A 22908-nucleotide genomic window follows, 5' to 3' on the forward strand; every position below is an offset into this window, starting at 1 on the left:
ATACAGAGGAAGGACGGAGGATGGTGGTTACCGCTGAATGGGTTTTCTCCGGTGCTGGTGATCGCGCGGGTGGGGGTGGGGAGACAGATGGGGGTATGTGTGGCTTTGGATTCATCTGGAACGTTTTAATTACAAAATTAAAGCTGATGTAAATGTAACATTCACTGGTGTTACATTTCTGTGAGCACCCGGGTGTCATCTTATTTTCTGCACTTTTCTGTGTGTTTGAACTAAATTTAATAACCAAATGGCAAGAAATGTGCAAGCAACAGAGGAGCTTCAGTACATGAAAGGCTTTGAGCCCTATCCAAGGGTTAAACCAGCGAGCCCCGGGGGCGGGGAATGGTGCGGTCGTCAGCCTTTGTGTTTGCACAATGTGTGTAGAGAGAAAAGCCTCGGGAGACCCGTACCCGGCTGAGTGGGTGGGGTGGGCGGGGGGAGGTGCGGGCGGGGAGCTTTTCCCCTAGCCCCGCCCCGGCCCCGCCCCGAGCTCCCGGCCTGTCGAAGCCCCTTCTCCTTTCGTGACACCTATTTCGGTCTCTAGGTAACGTGGGGTCGGGGGTCAAACAGCGCGGCTGCAGGGTGGCAGCTGCCTGCCGGCCCCTCTTCTCGGCCCCTTGACCCTCGGACGCTCAGAGCCATGGCGCTGCCGCTGCTGCCGGGCCACAGCTTCAACCGCAACGTGAGTAGTGAGGGCGCCCGAGGTCAGAGGTCCCGGCCGCAGTCTGGGGTCCAGGTGTGGACACTCCCCCGGCCCCTACTGGAGGCCTCGTGACGCTGCTTCGCCTTCTGTGGACGGGGCGCAGCTTGGACCAAAATTTGTAGGCTGGTGGAACCCTTACTCTCTACCTCCCCTTCCCCCTCTCCCCAACTGCATCTGGATACTTTTCCTACGTTAGATACAGAAGTAGAGTCCTTATAGGTGTTAGGACCCTCGAAGGTAGCCGATGGTAGGTTGATGATGATAATCATCGTTGAGCGTTGAAGGTGTGCCAGGAGCTGTGCTTTAATCACCTTACACAGCATTAGATGTTCCCAACAGCCCTTTGTATTAGCTACTATTTTTAATTCCCATTTTTCAGTGGAGGAAACTGAGGCACAGAGTGATGAGTCAGTCACTCACTGGCCAGAGCTACTCAATCTCAGTGGTGAAGCTGGGTTCCCTCCAGGCAACCAGTCTCCACAGCCCAGGAGCCTAGTCACGATCCTTAATACCCTTTGTGAAAGAGTTTGCTATTAGAGTGAAGAAACCTGGCACTCTCAAGGCTGGTAGGGGGCAGATAAGGGTTCCACCTGCCTATAAAGTTTATCCTAAACTTTATAGTGAAGGATCCAAAGTTGGAGTTCTTTCTTCATTTAGAATTGGGAATGGCTCATTTCGAAACAAGATGAAAGTACCAAACGACACAACACAACAACATTAAAAACCCTGAGCATGCAAGAACTTTTGCCAGTAAATAGCATCTTATTTAAACCACAGCAGGAAAATGATTCAGGTTTTTGTTTGCACTGGTCACTACTCTTTACTTGGGTTTTCCAGTTGTGTCTGTAGGAAGTAGGTAAGTACTACACTGATGGGAGGGAACTTGCTGGAGCCACTCAAGGTATTTGTGTAAACCTCTGTTAAGTTTAGAAAGCAGGCAGCAGATTGAAGCATTCGACTTTCTGGATCCTGAACAGTGTCTGCATCCAAGTTGTTGGCCCTAAAGTACCACTTATCTTTATAGCTTCAGGCCACTGCACTCTGACCCCCACAGGTTAGCTGGCCAGTTCAACTTGTTTCTTGACCACTGGTTTGTGCATTTCTTGGCTGACGTGTAGAAGCTGGCCTTCCAACCTAACGTTGCCCTTTGGTAAGATTAAGCCCGTCACACAAATTAAGTAAGACCCCTGAAAGGCAGGGCATGAAAAAAGATTCCAGAAGTAAAGAAGCATGCTGTGTAAAAGTAATTGTAATCAAAATTGAACGTAGATCCCACAGCTTTGGGCCTAGCAACACTTCAGATCCACAGCTCTCACATGCAGTGACTAAGGGTGGGAAGGAAGAACAGTGGTTGAATGAGATATTTTAAAATCTGCAAGGCTGCACTGAGTGTACTTTTGCTTTTTTAAAAATTTGTGAAGTATAACACATATACAGAAAAGTGCACAATGGATGATCACAGAATGAACATCAAAATAGAAAATATTACCAGGACTCCCAAAGCATCAACGTTGACTAGGGTTGCCGGATTTACCAAGTAAAAATACATGTCCCAAATATTGCATGGGATCTACATATATTAAAAGATTCTTTGTTGTTTATCTGAAATTCAAATTTAACTGAGCAGCTTGTATTTTACATGGCAACCCTACCTATGACCCTTTCTGGTCTTTACCCCTTCTCTATTCTCCAAAGGCAACCCCTCTCCTGGCTGCTACCACTATAGTTCGGTTTGGCTTGCTTTTGAAATTTCTGTCAGTGCAAATGTCCGGTTTTTATTCTTTTGTGACTGGCTTTTTTTTTTTTTTAAGCTCAACATTGTTTGTGGGATTTGTTCATGTGGCTGTCTTTAGAGATAGTTTGTATGTTTTCATTGCTCTAGAGTATTCCACTGTATGAGTATGACATCATTTATATACACATTTTACTCTTGATAGAGATTTGGTTTGTTTGGGGTTATTAAGAATACTTTGCTGGGACTATTCCTGTTCATGTCTCTCAGTACAACTGCCAGATCAAATGGTATTCTTTTTTTTTGTTTTTAGTAAAGTTCTTTTTTTAATATATTTTTTAAATTTTTCAAATGGCATTCTTATGTTCAGCTTTGGTGGATGCTGTCACAGCGCTTATCCCAATTTAAATTCCCACCAGCATTTTATGTTCCTGTTGCTCCATAGCCTTTCTAACACTTGATATTGTTAGTCTCTTAAATTTTAGTTGTTTTGGTCAGTGGGCGTAGTGTGACTCTGTCGTTTTAATCCACGATTCTCTGATTCCTAACGAAATTGAGCACATTTCACACATTTATTGGTCATTTGGATATTCTCTTTTGTGTGGTGTCTATTTGTCGTTTGTCTAATCTCTGGTGGGTTGCCTGCCCTTTTCTTAGTGATTTGTAGGAGTTCTACATAGATTTTGGATATGACTCCTTTGTCAGATATTTGTGTTATAAGTGTCTTTTAGTCTGTGGTTGGCCTTTTTACTCTCTTAATGATGTTTTTGATGAAGAATTTTTCCTTTAAATTAGTGCTTTTGGTTTCCTATTTAAGAAATAGTTCCTTACACCAAGTCATGATGATATTTTCCTGTGTCATCTGGAAATTTCGTTGTTTTTACCTTTCATGTTTAGACCTATAATCTAACTAGAATACATTTTCGTGTGTGTGTATGAAAAGAGGTAGAGGGGTCAGGTTGTATTTTTCCCCACGTGGATATTCAGTTAACCCAGAGCCATTTGTTAAAGAACACAATTCTGAGTAAATTTTGAAGAGCTTTACTGGCTTTATTCAGTGATTAATGAATCAGGCAGATGGAAAGGAGCTCTGAAGAGCTATACAAGGCAAGAGATTTTGTAGGGAAGTTGTACTAGGCAAAAAATCGGATTGGTTATTGTAAGGTTACTTTCCTTATAGGGAATGGCAGGGGTTTCTCAGGCAGATTACCTAACTAATGCTGATTAGGAGACTCATGGTTGATTGGTTTAAGATTCTATTTCTGGGAGAGCTGAAACTGTAACTAAGTTGAATTTCAGATTGGTAACATGGGGCTTAGCATAAGCAACTCCATTTGGGTTCTGTTGTCCTTAATACGTTTTTTAGAAATGGCCACCTTTTCTCCACTTCTCCGCAGAGCTACTTTTGTCATAAGTCAAGTATCCAAAATATGTGTGGGTCTGCTTCTAGACTTGTGAGTGTATTTAAAAAAATATTTATTTACTTCATGCCTCAGACCAATAGGAGGGTGTGTGTGTGTGAGAACTAGAGAATGACAGTATACTTATTAGATACCTTGGGCTGTCATTCAACAAATCAGTATTTATATACTGAGTGTCCTAGTATGTGCCCAAAGCAGGTGGCTGCATTAAAAAAATTGTTACACTAGCCTTGGGGTTAAAGGTGCTATGTGTTGCCAAAAAATTGATATTTTTAAAACCTTGCACTTAGTTAAAAGATTGGATGTTCTCTGGCACAGAATGGTCAGAGAGTCAGTAAAGCCAAATCTGGCCTTTCTATCCCCGCCTCCCTCCTGCCTATTACAGAGCTTTGTCTGCTTAATTAAATTATTGAGAGAAAAACCTTGGCCTCCTGGAGATAGCATAATTACTGGCTGTTTGGGTTTAAAATTATAACACAAGCTAACTAACTTTTACGCTTTTTCTTAGAAATTAAAAAAAGAACTTGCTCCCCCCCTTAATTAGCTGCTGGTAGTCAGTCAGGAGCGATAGATTGGTTTCTGTCCACAGCTAGGTGATGTGCAACCTCTCCTTCTATATCTGAAATACAAGAAGTATTGTGCTTTCTAAAATATAAGCATTTGTATCACTGATGACGTTAAAATTATTCTGATGTGAATTAATTGCAAACCTTAGGGAAAGATCACAATTCCAGACCCGAAGTATCTTTTTTCCAAGAATTTACATGCTGGATTTGTATTGAGCTAAGAGAATCTCAGGCATATTGTCAAGAATGATAGGATATTAAAGTTAAAAGGGACACTTCCAGCCAAAGCTGAAAATCCTTTCTACAGCATTTTAGACAGATGGTTGTGTAGCTGATCCTGAATGTCTCTAATGAATAATGAGGAGCACACTTTCTGTTTTTTATGAAGCTACCTCGCCACCATCTTAGGAGGGTTTGTCGTAAATAGTCCATCCTCTAACTTATAGTGAAGCAACTGTTTCCTTAAGAAGAAAAAGAAATTTTTTGAATTCACAACAGTAAAATAAAACATATTTAGAAACTGTCTCTCTTACAGAAATACCTTGAAATTTATTTTTATCTAGATTACTATAAGCCTATATATTAATGTAGGAAAAATCACTCTTTGGGAAATTTACCAGCAATTTAAATGATAAACAACTGAGAGAGAAAAACTATGAGTACTACATAGTACACATATTGATTTCATTGTGTGGTGTTAGCTAAGCCAATCTAAGTTTAGCTCAGTGACAAATATAATCGTAAAACAATCACTTTATTCACAAGGTAGAGGGTTTTCCAGCCTAAAATTCTGCCGGCAGATTCCTGACTATGTTCTTAGTGGTCAATTCCATGGCCTTAAAATAACCTGCATCAGGTCCAAAGCCCTTAACCTGAGACCCCAGGCCATTAGAGTTTGTCACTCATTTTGTGAGATCAATTTAATGAATCATGACCAGGATTTAGGAAAAAGAAAAAGGAAAAAAAAAAAATAAACAGAATACGGTAGAATAGAATAAAAGAATCAGTGTATTATGCTTGGGAAGAGTAAGTATTGTTTCATGAACTTTTGTTTCTGTCATGTGTGTACGTGAACTGGGTTGCGCTAAAATCTGTTTGTTATTGTGGCAGTCAGCGTTTGAAAAACACTCTCGTTAGAGCCATCTCCACCAGTTCTTGCCTCTGATTTAAATTCTGATCTTCAACATCCTTCAAGGCCAAATCTAGTCTCTTACCCTTCAGGAAGTCTCAACTGATCCTAGTCAGCCTTTCTCAGTGTTTTTTTGTTTTTTATTAAGGTACAATTCACATAACATAAAGTAAACCATTAACCATTTCAAAGTGTACAATTCAGTGGCATTTAGTACATTCACAGTGTTTTGCAACTGTCACCTCTATCTAACTAGTTCCAACATATTTTCATCATCCCACAATCTTTTTACCCCAGAGGAACCTTTGAAATGATTTTCAGGTCTTGGAGAACTCCTGCATAAAGATGATTTCTATAGCCCATGGTACCTTAGCATGATCCATGTGTTGTAGATGTAGTGATCCAATAATAATTGTCTTTTTGAGTAAAGAGTAATAGTTTTCTGTGGATTTGTTGATTTCAGCAAATTAATTAACCTTGTCTGTGTGGTTTCCTTTTCTCACAAGGGATCTCAACTCTAACACCAGTGGGAGTGTACTAGGGGAAATGTCAAGGGTTTCTTTCTTGTTGTATTGTAAAATTTCCTACTTGATTTCTCCTCTTTTCTCCTTATTCAAGTAGGCCTAAAAATCCTCTCAGAGTTTCTACTGTAGAGGGTGCCGTAAGGTATGAAATGTGGTATAATGGTATGAGCAAGAGTAGTTTTCTCCCTTATTTAAAACAAAAAATGACTTTTAGCCAGGTTTTCTTGAGAAACAAACAGGTAGTTAAGCTTAGCTTTCCTTTGTTTCCTTTTCATACATTAAAAAAATTCATAAGGCAGCATCATACATTTCTGTTAAATAACTGTTTTAATCCAAGGTGGGATTTACTTTTTCAAAAAGTAGGTTCAGTTGATTTAATTTAAATTAAGGTTATAAATTCATTTTAATTAATGCTGTTTAAACATGAAAATATAGACAGTGTTAAATAAGCAAAGCTACTAAAATCATATTGACAAAGCAATATGAATAAAAATAGAGCCTAAGACACAATTTTATGTGAGACCTAAAAATTAAGGTTTTTTTACTGACTGGCATGATCAGGCTCAAATATAGGCAGTTATAGAATCATTATAATCTTAATCTCCTTGTAGACCTATATACACAAGAATATGATTTTTTAAACTAAAAATAAAGAATAAAAATTAGCTCTTCAGTGTGAAACCGATGCTTGTATTTTGCCACATAGACACGTAATTCTGAGTCAAATTTGAGATAAGCACTCACAGATTTCATTTTCAACCGAAATGAGAAGATTTCTCACCTTTCTCTTGATACTTGTTAAACAAGGAAAGCTTTGCTTATATATGTGAGAAGTTGAAAACTGCAGCAAAATGCTCACTGCTTTCCTATGAATGGCAGGATCCTTGATTTTCATGTAAATTTGGAACTGGCCATAGGTGTATGTTTAATTTTATAAGAAATTGCTGAACAGTCTTCCAAAGTGGCTGTACCATTTTGCGTTCTCACCAGCAACAAATGAGAGTTCCTGTTCTTCCGGATTCTCGAGAGCATTTGGCATGGGCAGTGTTTGGATTCTAGCCAATCTCATAGGTGTATAGTGGTAACTCATCCTGATTTAAACTTTTATTTCCCTAATGGCTTAGGAATGATGTTGAACATCTTTTCATGTGCTTATTTGCCATCCGTATATCCTCTTTGGTGAAATGTGTGTTTGTGTCTTTTGCCCATCTTTAATTGAGTTGTTTCCTTACTGTTGAGTTTTGAGAGTTCTTTATATATTCCGGATACAAGTCCGTTGTTGGATATGTGGTTTACAAATATTTTCTCCCAGTCTATGGCTTGAATTTTCATTCTCTTAAAACAAGGCTAGAAAATATGTATACATTTTTAAAGATAAAATACCACATGAATCCACACTGATATTTGAAATGCTAAGTAAGGATTATAGGAATTTTATTTAACTTCTTTGATTATTTATCTTTTACTTACATTGAAATCTTGATTCATAAGGACATTACTTGCTTTATCCTACCATAAATAAAAATATATATCCATATAATAGTTTTTGAGTAATAATAACGTTATTATTAACAATTTGAGTTTTGAAAATAGGTTAAGATTTCTTTGTATTTCTTACTGTTTTTAGGATTTATCCCCCTAGGAATGTATGGTCAAATTATTGGGTTTTAATTTCATTTAAGTATGGTTAAGTCACCAACTCAATACCCAGTTAGGTTGATTGTTGCTTTTCAGTTTTAACTTAAATTTTTTTTTTATTATAATGTAAAAGTAAAACATTTCTGTGGTTTCAAAGTCAAATTTACAAAGTGAGGTGCATTCAGACAAGTCCTAGCTTTTCTCCCTGTCCCTTCAGTCTTGTTCCCTCCCTCACTCACTCTAGAAGTAACATTAAAAAAAAAACTATTTAGCTTGGGTTATCCTTCCTTTTTTGTTTTTGTTTTTTAAAATAGCAAATTCTTAACTATATTTACATGGCCTCTTATTAAATAAATGATAGCATACTCTACGTATTCTCTTGCACCTTCCATTTTTCGTTTTAACAGGTATATCTTGGAGATTTCTTAATAGTCGTATGCAGAGCTATACTCATTCCATTGGAATGTGTATTCCGTTTGTAGCTACATAGTACTCCATTGTGTGGACATACCATAGTTTGTTTAACTCATCCCCTCTTGATGTATAGTTGTATTATTTCCAGGCTTTTGCTATTATAAATAATGCTGAAATAAATAGCCAAAGTTGTGCTTCAGAAGAAACCATCAAAAAACTGAAAAGGCAACTACAGTTATTTTACAGGGAGAAAATAGTTGCAAAGCATATATATGATGAGGGATTTATATCCAGTATATATAAAGAACTCTAAAAACTCAACAATAAAGAGATAAATAATCCAGTTAAAAATGGGCAAAAGATCTGAGTAGACATTACTCCAAAGACGCTCAAATATCCAATAAACACATGAAAAGATGCTCAATATCATTAGTCATTAGAGAGATGGAAATTAAAACCACAATGAGATATTACTTCACACTCACTAGAATGGCTATAACAAAACAGACAATACCAAGTGTTGCCAAGGATGTGTAGTAATTGAAACCCTCTTATGTTGCTGGTAGGAATGTATAATAGTGCTGCTGCTATGGAAAAGTCTGCAGTTCCACGAAAGTTTAAACATAGAGTTACTATATGATACAGCACTCCTAGGTATAGACCCAAGAGAAAAGAAAACATATGTCCACAAAAAATGTGTACATGAATGTTCATAACAGCATTATTCATGATAGCCAAAAAGTAGAAACAACCCAAATGTCCATCAGCTGGTGAATGGATAAACAAAATGTGGTATATCAATACAATGGAATATTATTTGGCCAGAACAAGGAATGAAATATTGATACATACCACAACATAGATGAACCTCAAAAACATTATACCACAAGCAATATGCAAAAGACTATATATTGTATGATCCCATTTATGTGAAATGTACAGAATAGGCAAATCTATAGTGACAGAAAGATTAATCGTTGCCTAGACCTGTGTGGGGGAAGGGAGGAAGTGGGGAGCAACTGCTAATGGGTATGGGGTTTCTTTTTGGGATGATGAAAGTGTTCTGAAATTAGATTATGGCGAAGATTGTGCAATTTGTAATCATAGTAAACTCCTTTGTATTGTATATTTTAAATGATTGAAATTTATGATAGACACAGTTTGCTTCTACATCTTGACTATTGTAAATAATGCTGCTATGAACATTAGGGTGCATGTATCTTTTTGAATTAGTGTTTTCATTTTCTTTGGCTCTATACTCAGTTAAGGGACTAATATCCAAAATATATAAACAGCTCGTGTAACTCAGTATCAAAAAAACAAATAACCCAATTTAAAAATGGGCAGAATAGACATAAATAGACATTTTTCCAAAGAAGACATACAGATGGCCAACAGGCACATGAAAAATATGCTCAACATTGCTGATCATCAGAGAAATGCAAATCAAAACTACAATGAGATATCACCTCACACCTCTTAGAATGCTATAATCAAATAGAACACAAGTAACAAATGTTGGCAAGGATATGGAGAAAAGGGAACCCTTTGTACACTCTTGGTGGGAATGTAAGCCACTATGGAAAACAGTATGGAGGTTCCTCAAAAAAACTAAAATTAGAACTACCATATGACATATAAATTATACCTCAGTGAAACTGTTAAAAAAATAAATAGCCAAAGAAAGGAGTTGGTGGTGGGGAATTGCTGGACAAACAATAGGTGTTTACTGTGCCAGATCACAGGATGGTTTTGATTTAGTTTTCTGTTACTTGTTCCTGGTAACTATTGAAATGTCCTTGAAATCACATGATTTAAGACTGGGTCACTTTTTTTTTTTTTTTTTTTTTTTTTTGGCAGTACGCGGGCCTCTCACTGTTGTGGCCTCTCCCGTTGAGGAGCACAGGCTCTGGACATGCAGGCTCAGCGGCCATGGCTCACGGGCCCAGCCACTTTGCAGCATGTGGGATCTTCCCGGACCGGGGCATGAACCCGTGTCCCCTGCATCGGCAGGCGGACTCCCAACCACTGCGCCACCAGAGAAGCCCTGGGCCACTTCTTGAAGCTGCTATTCATAACTTTGGAAATGACATAAAACTCCATTGCTATTCCTACATGTTAATTTGTATTTCAGAAATTAGAGTCACTTTGCCTATTCAGGGATCAAACACCTAACTTCGGTCATTTTTGTATTCTGTCCTGAACTTTATAGCTATGTCACTTAGGACACTCAGATTCTTTTTCTCTCTCCATTTTGCCATCTTCAGAATGTTGGCTTTACTTTCTTAGGCTTGTGACCTCATGGTTGCAAGATGGTTGCCTCAGTTCCGGACATCACAACTTCTTACAATGGTGTTCAAGACAAGCAGGAAGGAGGGGTGGGGGAAGGCTCTTATATCAGAAAACAAAATGTTTCTCAGTCCCCCATTAGGTTTCTGCCCTACATCTTATTGGCTAAACTTAAGTCACATGGCTATCCTTTGCTACAAGGGACATTGGGAGCTTGATTTTTCACCATCTATTTTTGGAGCTGGGAAAGAGAAAAGGGAGCAATTAATGGCTGCTGGGAACCAGGAAACTTTGTTTGCCACACCAGCCGGAGACTCAAACCTGTGAGTCTAGATGCTCTCCTCAGACTTAGCATACCTTTCTTTAAAACTTTTTAGTGTTTTTTTTTTTTTTTGTCCCACATTTGCCGGATGGTGGACATTTTTTTTTAATTTACTTTATTTATTTATTTTTTACATCTTTATTGGAGTATAATTGCTTTACAATGGTGTGTTAGTTTCTGCTGTATAACAAAATGAATCAGTTATACATATACATATGTTCCCATATCTCTTACCTTTTGCGACTCCCTCCCTCCCAACCTCCCTATCCCACCCCTCCAGGTGATCGCAAAGCACCAAGCTGATCTCCCTGTGCTATGCGGCTGCTTCCCACTAGCTATCTACCTTACGTTTGGTAGTGTATATATGTCCATGCCTCTCTCTCACTTTGTCACAGCTTACCCTTCCCCCTCCCCATATCCTCAAGTCCATTCTCTAGTAGGTCTGTGTCTTTATTCCTGTCTTTCCCCTAGGTTCTTCATGACATTTTTTTTCTTAAATTCCATATATATGTGTTAGCATATGGTATTTCTCTTTCTCTTTCTGACTTACTTCACTCTGTATGACAGACTCTAGGTCTATCCACCTCATTACAAATAGCTCAATTTCGTTTCTTTTTATGGCTGAGTAATATTCCATTGTATATATGTGCCACATCTTCTTTATCCATTCATTCAATGATGGACACTTAGCTTGTTTCCATCTCCGGACTATTGTAAATAGAGCTGCAATGAATATTTTGGTACGTGATTCCTTTTGCATTATGGTTTTCTCAGGGTATATGCCCTGTAGTGGGATTGCTGGGTCATATGGTAGTGCTATTTGTAGTTCTTTAAGGAACCTCCATACTGTTCTCCACAGTGGCTGTATCAATTTACATTCCCACCAACAGTGCAAGAGGGTTCCCTTTTCTCCACACCCTCTCCAGCATTTATTCTTTCTAGATTTTTTGATGATGGCCATTCTGACTGGTGTGAGATGATATCTCATTGTAGTTTTGATTTGCATTTCTCTAATGATTAATGATGTTGAGCATTCTTTCATGTGTTTGTTGGCAGTCTGTATACCTTCATTGGAGAAATGTCTATTTAGGTCTTCTGCCCATTTTTGGATAGGGTTGTTTGTTTTTTTGTTATTGAGCTGCTTATAAATTTTGGAGATTAATCCTTTGTCAGTTGCTTCATTTGCAAATATTTTCTCCCATTCTGAGGGTTGTATTTGATCTTGTTTATGGTTTCCTTTGCTGTGCAAAAGCTTTGAAGTTTCATTAGGTCCCATTTGTTTATTTTTGTTTTTATTTCCATTTCTCTAGGAAGTGGGTCAAAAAGGATCTTGCTGTGATTTATGTCATAGAGTGTTCTGCCTATGTTTTCCTCTAAGAGTTTGATAGTGTCTGGCCTTACATTTAGGTCTTTAATCCATTTTGAGTTTATTTTTGTGTATGGTGTTAGCGAGTGTTCTAATTTCATACTTTTACATGTAGCTGTCCAGTTTTCCCAGCACCACTTATTGAAGAGGCTGTCCTTTCTCCACTGTACATTCCTGCCTCCTTTATCAAAGATAAGGTGACCATAGGTGTGTGGGTTTATCTCTGGGCTTTCTATCCTGTTCCATTGATCTATATTCCTGTTTTTGTGCCAGTACCATACTGTCTTGATTACTGTAGCTTTGTAGTATAGTCTGAAGTCAGGGAGCCTGATTCCTCCAGCTCCATTTTTCGTTCTCAAGATTGCTTTGGCTATTCGGGGTCTTTTGTGTTTCCATACAAATTGTGAAATTTTTTGTTCTAGTTCTGTGAAAAATGCCAGTGGTAGTTTGATAGGGATTGCATTGAATCTGTAGATTGCTTTGGGTAGTAGAGTCATTTTCACAGTGTTGATTCTTCCAAACCAATCCATCTATTTGTATCATCTTTAATTTCGTTCATCAGTGTCTTATAATTTTCTGCATACAGGTCTTTTGTCTCCTTAGGTAGGTTTATTCCTAGATATTTTATTCTTTTTGTTGCAATAGTAAATGGGAGTGTTTTCTTGATTTCACTTTCAGATTTTTCATCATTAGTGTATAGGAATGCCTGAGATTTCTGTGCATTAATTTTGTATCCTGCAATTTTACCAAACTCATTGATCAGCTCTAGTGGTTTTCTGGTAGCAAGTTTAGGATTCTCTATGTATAGTATCATGTCATCTGCAAAGAGTGACAGCTTTACTTCTTTTCTGATTTGGATTCCTTTTATTTCCTTTTCTTCTCTGATTGCTGTGGCTAAAACTTCCAAAACTATGTTGAATACGAGTGGTGAGAGTGGGCAACCTTGTCTTGTTCCTGATCTTAGTGGAAATGCTTTCAGTTTTTCACCATTGAGGATGATGTTGGCTGTGGGTTTTTCATACATGGCCTTTATTATGTTGAGGAAAGTTCCCTCTATGCCTACTTTCTGCAGGATTTTTATCATAAATGGGTGTTGAATTTTGTCGAAAGCTTTCTCTGCATCTATTGAGATGATCATATGGTTTTTCTCCTTCAATTTGTTAATATGGTGTATCACATTGATTGACTTGCGTATATTGAAGAATTCTTGCATTCCTGGAATAAACCCCACTTGATCATGGTGTATGATCCTTTTAATGTGCTGTTGGATTCTGTTTGCTAGTATTTTGATGAGGATTTTTGCATCTATGTTCATCAGTGATATTGGCCTGTAGTTTTCTTTCTTTGTGACATCCTTGTCTCATTTTGCTCTCAGGGTGATGGTGGCCTCGTAGAATGAATTTGGGAGTGTTCCTCCCTCTGCTGTATTTTGGAAGAGTTTGAGAAGGATAGGTGTTAGCTATTCTCTAAATGTTTGATAGAATGCGCCTGTGAAGCCATCTGGTCCTGGGCTTTTGTTTGTTGGAAGATTTTTAATCACAGTTTCAATTTCAGTGCTTGTGATTGGTCTGTTCATATTTTTATTTCTTCCTGATTCAGTCTTGGCAGGTTGTGCATTTCTAAGAATTTGTCCATTTCTCCCAGGTTGTCCATTTTAGTGGCATAGAGTTGCTTGTAGTAATCTCTCATGATCTTTTGTATTTGTGCAGTGTCAGTTGTTACTTCTCCTTTTTCATTTCTAATTCTATTGATTTGAGTCTTCTCCCTTTTTTTCTTGATGACTCTGGCTAATGGTTTATCTATTTTGTTTATCTTCTCAAAGAACCAGCTTTAGTTTTATTGATCTTTGCTATTGTTTCCTTCATTTCTTTTTCATTTATTTCTGATCTGATTTTTATGATTTCTTTCCTTCTGCTAACCTTAGGGTTTTTTTATTCTTCTTTCTCTAATTGCTTTAGGTGCAAGGTTAGGTTGTTTATTCGAGATGTTTCCTGTTTCTTAAGGTAGGATTGTATTGCTATAAACTTCCCTCTTAGAACTGCTTTTGCTGCATCACATAGATTTTGGGTAGTCGTGTCTCCATTGTAATTTGTTTCTAGGTATTTTTTTATTTCCTGTTTGATTTCTTCAGTGATCACTTCGTTATTAAGTAGCGTATTGTTTAGCCTCCATGTGTTTGTATTTTTTACAGATCTTTTCTTGTATTGATACCTAGTCTCATAGCGTTGTGGTCGGAAAAGGTACTTGATAGAATTTCAATTTTCTTAAATTTACCAAGGCTTGATTTGTGACCCAAGATATGATCTATCCTGGAGAATGTTCCATGAGCACTGGAGAAAAATGTGTATTCTGTTGTTTTTGGATGGAGTGTCCTATAAATATCAATTAAGTCCATCTTGTTTAATGTATCATGTAAAGCTTGTGTTTCCTTATTTATTTTCATTTTGGATGATCTGTCCATTGGTGAAAGTGGGTGTTAAAGTTCCCTACTATGAATGTGTTACTGTCGATTTCCCCTTTGATGGCTGTTAGTATTTGCCTTATGTATTGAGGTGCTCCTATGTTGGGTGCATAAATATTTACAATTGTTATATCTTCTTCTTTGATCGATCCCTTGATCATTATGTAGTGTCCTTCTTTGTCTCTTCTAATAGTCTTTATTTTAAAGTCTATTTTGTGTGATATGAGAATTGCTACTCCAGCTTTCTTTTGGTTTCCATTTGCATGAAATATCTTTTTCCATCCCCTCACTTTCAGTCTGTATGTGTCTCTAGGTCTGAAGTGGGTCTCTTCTAGACAGCATATATAAGGGTCTTGTTTTTGTATCCATTCAACCAATCTGTGTCTTTTGGTGTGAGCATTTAGTCCATTTACATTTAAGGTAATTATCAATATGTATGTTCCTATTCCCATTTTCTAAATTGTTTTGGGTTCGTTATTGTAGGTCTTTTCCTCCTCTTGTGTTTCTTGCCTAGAGAAGTTCCTTTAGCAGTTGTTGTAGAGCTGGTTTGGTGGTGCTGAACTCTCTCAGGTTTTGCTTGTCTGTAAAGGTTTTAATTTCTCCATCAAATCTGAATGAGATCCTTGCTGGGTAGAGTAATCTTGGTTGCAGGTTTTTCTCCTTCATCACTTTAAATATGTCCTGCCAGTCCCTTCTGGCTTGCAGAGTTTCTGCTGAAAGATCAGCTGTTAACCTTATGGGGATTCCCTTGTGTGTTATTTGTTGTTTTTTTCTTGCTGCTTTTAATATGTTTTCTTTGTATTTAATTTTTGACAGTTTGATTAATATGTGTCTTGGCGTATTTCTCCTTGTATTTATCCTGTATGGGCCTCTCTGTGCTTCCTGGACTTGATTAACTATTTCCTTTCCCATGTTAGGGAAGTTTTCAACTATAATCCCTTCCAATATTTTCTCAGTCCCTTTCTTTTTCTCTTCTTCTTCTGGAACCCCTAAAATTCGAATGTTGGTGCGTTTAATGTTGTCCCAGAGGTCTCTGAGACTGTCCTCAGTTCTTTTCATTCTTTTTTCTTTATTCTGCTCTGCAGTAGTTATTTCCACTATTTTATCTTCCAGGTCACTTATCCGTTCTTCTGCCTCAGTTATTCTGCTATTGATCCCATCTAGAGTATTTTTCATTTCATTTATTGTGTTGTTTATCGTTGTTTGTTTCATCTTTAGTTCTTCTAGGTCCTTGTTAAATGTTTCTTGCATTTTGTCTATTCTATTTCCAAGGTTTTGGATCATCTTTACTATCATTATTCTGAATTCTTTTTCAGGTAGAATGCCTATTTCCTCCTCATTTGTTAGGTCTGGTGGGTTTTTATCTTGCTCCTTCATCTGCTGTGTGTTTTTCTGTCTTCTCATTTTGCTTATCTTACTGTGTTCGGGGTCCTTTTTGCAGGCTGCAGGTTCGAAGTTCACGTTGTTTTTGGTGTCTGTCCCCTGTGGCTAAGGTTTGTTCAGTGGGTTGTGTAGCCTTCCTGGTGGAGGGGACTAGTGCCCGTGTTCTGGTGGATGAGGCTGGATCTTGTCTTTCTGGTGGGCAGGTCCACGTCTGGTGGTGTGTTTTGGGGTGTCTGTGGAGTTATTATGATTTTTGGCAGCCTCTCTGCTAACAGGTGGGGTAGTGTTCCTGTCTTGCTAGTTGTTTGGAATAGGATGTCCAGCACTGTAGCTTGCTGGTCGTTGAGTGAAGCTGGGTGCTGGTGTTGAGATGGAGATCTCTGGGAGATTTTCTCTGTTTGATATTATGTGTAGCTGGGAGGTTTCTTGTGGACCAGTGTCCTGAAGTTCGCTCTCCCACCTCAGAGGCAGAGCACTGACTCCTGGCTGCAGCACCAAGAGCCTTTCATCCACACGGCTCAGAATAAAAGGGAGAAAAAGTAGAAAGAAAGAATTAGTAGAAGAAGGAGAAGGAGAAGGAGAAGAAGGAGAAGGAGAAGGAGAAAGAAAGGAGAGAGGGAGGGAGGGAGGGAGGGAAGGAAGGCAAAAAAGAAAGAAAGAAGATAAAGTAAAATAAAATAAAGTTATTAAAATAAAAAAATGATTATTAAGAGAAAAAATAAAATAAAAAAAAATACAGACAGATAGAACCCTAGGACAAATGGTGGAAGCAAAGCTATACAGACAAAATCTCACACAGAGGCATAGACATACACACTCACAAAAAGAGGAAAAGGGGAAAAAATCATAAATCTTGCTCTCAAAGTCCACCTCTTCAATTTGAGATGATTCGTTGTGTATTCAGGTATTTCACAGATGCAGGGTACATCAAGTTGATTGTGGAGCTTTAATCCGCTGCTTCTGAGGCTGCTGGGAGAGATTTCTCTTTCTCTTCTTTGTTCTCACAGCTCCCAGGGGCTCAGCTTTGGATTTGGCCCCGCCTCTGCGTGTAGGTCACCGGAGGGCGTCTGTTCTTCACTCAGACAGGATTGGGTTAAAGGGGCCGCTGATTCGGGGGCTCTGGCTCACTCAGGCCGGGGCCAGAGAGGGGTACGGAGCGCGGGGTGAGCCTTCGGTGACAGAGGTTGGTATGATATTGCACCAGCCTGAGGCGCGCTGTGCGTTCTCCCAGGGGAGTTGTCCCTGGATCCTGGGACCCTGGCAGTGGCGGGCTGCAGAGGCTCCTCGGAAGGGGGTTGTGGATAGTGACCTGTGCTCGCACACAGGCTTCTTGGTGGCGGCAGCAGCAGCCTTAGCGCCTCATGCCTGTCTCTGAGGTCCGCGCTCTTAGCCGCGGCTCGCACCTGTCTCTGGAGCTCCTTTAAGCGGCGCTCTTAATCCCCTCTCCTCACGCACCAGGAAACAAAGAGGGAAGAAAAAGTCTCTTGCCTCTTTGGCAGGTCCAGAGTTTTCCCCGGACTCCCTCCCGGCCAGCCGTGGCGCACTAACCCCCTTCAGGCTGTGTTCACGCCGCCAACCCCAGTTCTCTCCTGGCGCTCCGACCGAAGCCCGAGCTTCAGCTCCCAGCCCCGCCCGCGCCGGCCAGTGAGCAGACAAGCCTCTCCGACTGGTGAGTGCCGGTTGGCCCTGATCCTCTGTGCGGGAATCTCCCCGCTTTGCCCTCTGCACCCCTGTTGCTGTGCTCTCCTCCATGGCTCCGAAGCTTCCCCCTCCACCACCCGCAGTCTCCGCCCGTGAAGGGGCTTCCTAGTGTGTGGAAACGTTTTCTCCTTGACGACTCCCTCCCACTGGTGCAGGTCCCGTCCCTATTCTTTTGTCTCTGTTTACTCTTTTTTCTTTTGCCCTACCCAGGTACGTGGGGGGGTTCTTGCCTTTTGGGAGGTCTGAGGTCTTCTGCCGGCGTTCAGTAGGTGTTCTGTAGGAGCTGTTGCACGTGTAGATGTATTTCTGGTGTATCTGTGGGGAGGAAGGTGATCTCCACATCTTACTCTTCTGCCATCTTGGAAATTCTCCTGTGTTTTTTAATTATACAAGTAACACGAGTATATTATCATTGTAAAAATTCAAACAGTACCATTCTTTCTTAACAATCTTCTTTTTCATAATGGAAAACAAACCTAACACTCCAGTTAAACCAGTAAGCTCACTGTCTGTCCTTTGAATATATTTTGGACTTTTCCACTCAACTATTGGTTTACTTGCCCCCTTCCCCAACAGCATTCTCATACCTCTTCCTCTTCCCATCCAGATCCTAGTCTTCCCTCGAAACCTGGCTCTAATCCCCCCTCCTCATTAAAGCCTTCCCTGATCATCTCAGCAGGAGCCATCTCTCTGGCTCCATAACCCTGAACACTCATATTGTCCAGACCACTCATTTACTGGCTTATTGGCTATGTTGTGTTTTTCATTCTTTATGTGTGGTTGTAACATTCCTCAGCTGACTGGGAAACTAGGATTGATGCCCTTTGGGTTGCCCCTCCTTACCCAGGGCAGGCCATGAGTAGGTGCCTGTCGATTGCCCCTGTCTACCTGTAGCAGCCATGCCTAGAAACTAGCGGGGATAGACACAGTTTGGGAGAATCATCTTTGGAATGCTACTCACGAGTGTTTTCCACCGCCCCTGTGGGAAAAAAATATTTATTTTAGCAAGAGTGAATATAAAGGAGGAAGAAAGGCATTTACTTTTGTGACTTAAATCGGCAATAAGCCTCTCAGGATACATGGTTTATACAAAGCAGCCAGGACAGCCTGAAGATGTCACCATGCAAGTTGTGACTCAAAGCCTCTCTGTGGCCTGTTGTGCCATGCAGTGGGAAGCTTCTCTTTTCCTTGTTGGCATCCAGTTTGGCTTTTTCTGGAGGCAGCAGATTTTTCTCTGTGCATTATTCAGGCAGGACCCTTTAGCAGACCAGTCTCCCAAGAACAGGATTCCAGATACGCACTAGTACAAATGTAAAGGGACTTCTTGGGTCATTTCCTGAGTTTATCCTGTTCCTACAGTTGTAGAAAGGGCAGAGCCAGCTTTGTGTGTGTGTGTGTGGGGGGGGGGGTTCTGCAAAGCAAAAAGAAGGGAGAGGTAGGCATTTTCACTCCCTCATTAACCAGGCCCCAGGATGCCGGAATTTGACCTGGGAACTCCACTGTGACAAAGTGACAAGCTTGGCCAGTTGAAGGCCAAATTCTTTGCTTTCCTAACTATGTATTTGGCATTCCAAAGAAGAGAATGGTAACAAACTGCTAGAGTTTGGGGGGAGACCAGGTCAGTTCACATGGATTAATGGTTAATTTAGACCACCTTTTCTTCTTCACTTGTGTTTGATAATTGAAACAGAGATGTTTGTTTTGTCATTTATAGGACTATCTTCCATCTCATTTCTGTGAGACTTCAGTCATTCATTGCTCGTCTGTATTCATGTTCATACTTAATACCTTATAAAAGGCACCTGAGTAGAACCTCTCCTAGTTACTGAGGAAAGTAAACCCTCTCTTTCCTTTTATTGTTAATTGAAATTTTTATGGAAATACTTGTACATTTACATGCAGCTATAAGAAATAATACAGAGAGAGATCCTGTGTACCCTTTACCCACCTTCCCATTGGTAACATTGCAAAACTATAGTATAATAGTGCAACCAGGATATTAACATTAATGTAACATACTGGTCAGATTTTCCCAGTTTTACTTGTACTCATTTGCGTGTGTGCATTTCGTCTATACAGTTCATTACATGTGTAGGTTACTGTGACCACCATGACAGTAAAGATATGGAACAGTCCCATTATCACAAGGATCCCTCCTGTTGCCCTTTTATAACCACACTTACCTCCTTCCCATCAACCTCTGCACCTCCCCCCACCCCATCTTGCCGTTCCTCACCACATCCTAATTCCTGTTCTCTATATCTAAAAATTTATTACTTTGAAAATATTAGATAAATGGAATCATAAAGTATGTACCTCTTGGGATTTTTTTTTCACTTGGCATAATTCTCTGGAGATTTATCCAGGTAGTTGTGTTTATCAGTTGTTCCTTTTATCACTGAGTAGTATTCTGTGTATGTACCACAGTTTCTTTAACCATTTACCTGTTGAAGGATATCTGGGATATTTCCAGCGTTTGGTTGTTAAGAATAAAGCTGCTAACAAAAATTCATGTACAGGTTTTGGTGTGGACATGTGTTTTCATTTTCTGGGATAGATGCCGAAGAGTGCAATTGCTGGATCTTAAGGTAATTGCATGTTTAGTTTTATAAAAAAAACTACCAAACTGTTTTTTTTTAAAAAAACATCTTTATTGGAGTATAATTGCTTTACAATGGTGTGTTAGTTTCTGCTTTACAACAAAATGAATCAGCTATATATATACATATGTTCCCGTATCTCTTCCCTCTTGCGTCTCCCTCCCTCCCACCGTCCCTATCCCACCCCTCCAGGTGATCACAAAGCACGAGCTGATCTCCCTGTGCTATGCGGCTGCTTCCCACTAGCTATCTACCTTACGTTTGGTAGTGTATATATGTCCATGCCTCTCTCTCGCTTTGTCACCGCTTACCCTTCCCCCTCCCCATATCCTCAAGTCCATTCTCTAGTAGGTCTGTGTCTTTATTCCTGTCTTACCCCAGGTTCTTCATGACATTTTTTTTCTTAAATTCCATATATATGTGTTAGCATATGGTATTTGTCTTTCTCTTTCTGACTTACTTCACTCTGTATGACAGACTCTAGGTCTGTCCACCTCATTACAAATAGCTCAATTTCGTTTCTTTTTATGGCTGAGTAATATTCCATTGTATATATGTGCCACATCTTCTTTATCCATTCATCCGATGATGGACACTTACGTTGTTTCCACCTCCGGGCTATTGTAAATAGAGCTGCAATGAACATTTTGGTACATGATTCCTTTTGCATTATGGTTTTCTCAGGGTATATGCCCAGTAGTGGGATTGCTGGGTCATATGGTAGTTCTATTTGTAGTTTTTTAAGGAACCTCCATACTGTTCTCCACAGTGGCTGTATCAATTTACATTCCCACCAACAGTGCAAGAAGGTTCCTTTTTCTCCACACCCTCTCCAGCATTTATTGTTTCTAGACTTTTTGATGATGGCCATTCTGACTGGTGTGAGATGATATCTCCTTGTAGTTTTGATTTGCATTTCTCTAATGATTAGTGATGTTGAGCATTCTTTCATGTGTTTGTTGGCAGTCTGTATATCTTCTTTGGAGGAATGTCTATTTAGGTCTTCTGCCCATTTTTGGATTGGGTTGTTTGTTGTTTTGTTATTAAGCTGCATGAGCTGCTTATAAATTTTGGAGATTAATCCTTTGTCAGTTGCTTCATTGGCAAATATTTTCTCCCATTCTGACGGTTGTCTTTTGGTCTTGTTTATGGTTTCCTTTGCTGTGCAAAAGCTTTGAAGTTTCATTAGGTCCCATTTGTTTATTTTTGTTTTTATTTCCATTTCTCTAGGAGGTAGGTCAAAAGGATCTTGCTGTGATTTATGTCATAGTGTTCTGCCTATGTTTTCCTCTTACAGTTTGATAGTTTCTGGCCTTACATTTAGGTCTTTAATCCATTTTGAGCTTAGTTTTTTGTATGGTGTTAGGGAGTGATCTAATCTCATACTTTTACATGTACCTGTCCAGTTTTCCCAGAACCACTTATTGAAGAGGCTGTCCTTTATCCACTGTACATTCCTGCCTCCTTTATCAAAGATAAGGTGACCATATGTGCATGGGTTTATCTCTGGGCTTTCTATCCTGTTCCATTGATCTATCTTTCTGTTTTTGTGCCAGTACCATACTGTCTTGATTACTGTAGCTTTTTAGTATAGTCTGAAGTCAGGGAACCTGATTCCTCCAGCTCCATTTTTCGTTCTCAAGATTGCTTTGGCTATTCGGGGTCCTTTGTGTTTCCCTACAAATTGTGAAATCTTTTGCTCTAGTTCTGTGAAAAATGCCGGTGGTAGTTTGATAGGGATTGCATTGAATCTGTAGATTGCTTTGGATAGTATAGTCATTTTCACAATGTTGATTCTTCCAATCCAAGAACATGGTATATCTCTCCATCTATTTGTATCATCTTTAATTTCGTTCATCAGTGTCTTATAATTTTCTACATACAGGTCTTTTGTCTCCTTAGGTAGGTTTATTCCTAAATATTTTATTCGTTTTCGTGCAATGGTAAATGGGAGTGTTTTCTTGATTTCACTTTCAGATTTTTCATCATTAGTGTACAGGAATGCCAGAGATTTCTGTGCATTAATTTTGTATCCTGCTACTTTACCAAATTCATTGATTAGCTCTAGTAGTTTTCTGGTAGCATCGTTAGGATTCTCTATGTATAGTATCATGTCATCTGCAAACAGTGACAGCTTTACTTCTTCTTTTCCGATTTGGATTCCTTTTATTTCCTTTTCTTCTCTGATTGCTGTGGCTAAAACTTCCAAAACTATGTTGAATAAGAGCGGTGAGAGTGGGCAGCCTTGTCTTGTTCCTGATCTTAGTGGAAATGCTTTCAGTTTTTCACCATTCAGGATGATGTTGGCTGTGGGTTTGTCATATATGGCCTTTATTATGTTGTGGAAAGTTTCCTCTTTGCCTACTTTCTGCAGGGTTTTTTTCATAAATGGGTGTTGAATTTTGTCGAAAGCTTTCTCTGCATCTATTGAGATGATCATATGGTTTTTCTCCTTCAACTTGTTAATATGGTGTATCACGTTGATTGATTTGCGTATATTGAAGAATTCTTGCATTCCTGGAATAAACCCCGCTTGATCATGGTGTATGATCCTTTTAATGTGCTGTTGGATTCTGTTTGCTAGTATTTTGTTGAGGATTTGGCATCTATGTTCATCAGTGATATTGGCCCGTAGTTTTCTTTCTTTGTGACATCCTTG

General features: G+C 39.3%; 1 protein-coding gene across 1 annotated transcript in view; it reads left to right on the forward strand.

The window, feature by feature from the left end:
• The first annotated feature begins 516 nt into the window (after positions 1 to 516).
• Positions 517 to 22908, forward strand: part of EFHC2 (EF-hand domain containing 2) — a 193733-nt gene continuing 171341 nt past the window's right edge. The window contains 1 exon segment of the mRNA XM_067722738.1: positions 517 to 682. Coding sequence (XP_067578839.1) covers positions 641 to 682 — 42 coding nt within the window. The 5' untranslated portion in view covers positions 517 to 640.

Source organism: Pseudorca crassidens, chromosome X (assembly GCF_039906515.1).
Source record: "Pseudorca crassidens isolate mPseCra1 chromosome X, mPseCra1.hap1, whole genome shotgun sequence".
Lineage (NCBI taxonomy): Eukaryota > Metazoa > Chordata > Mammalia > Artiodactyla > Delphinidae > Pseudorca > Pseudorca crassidens.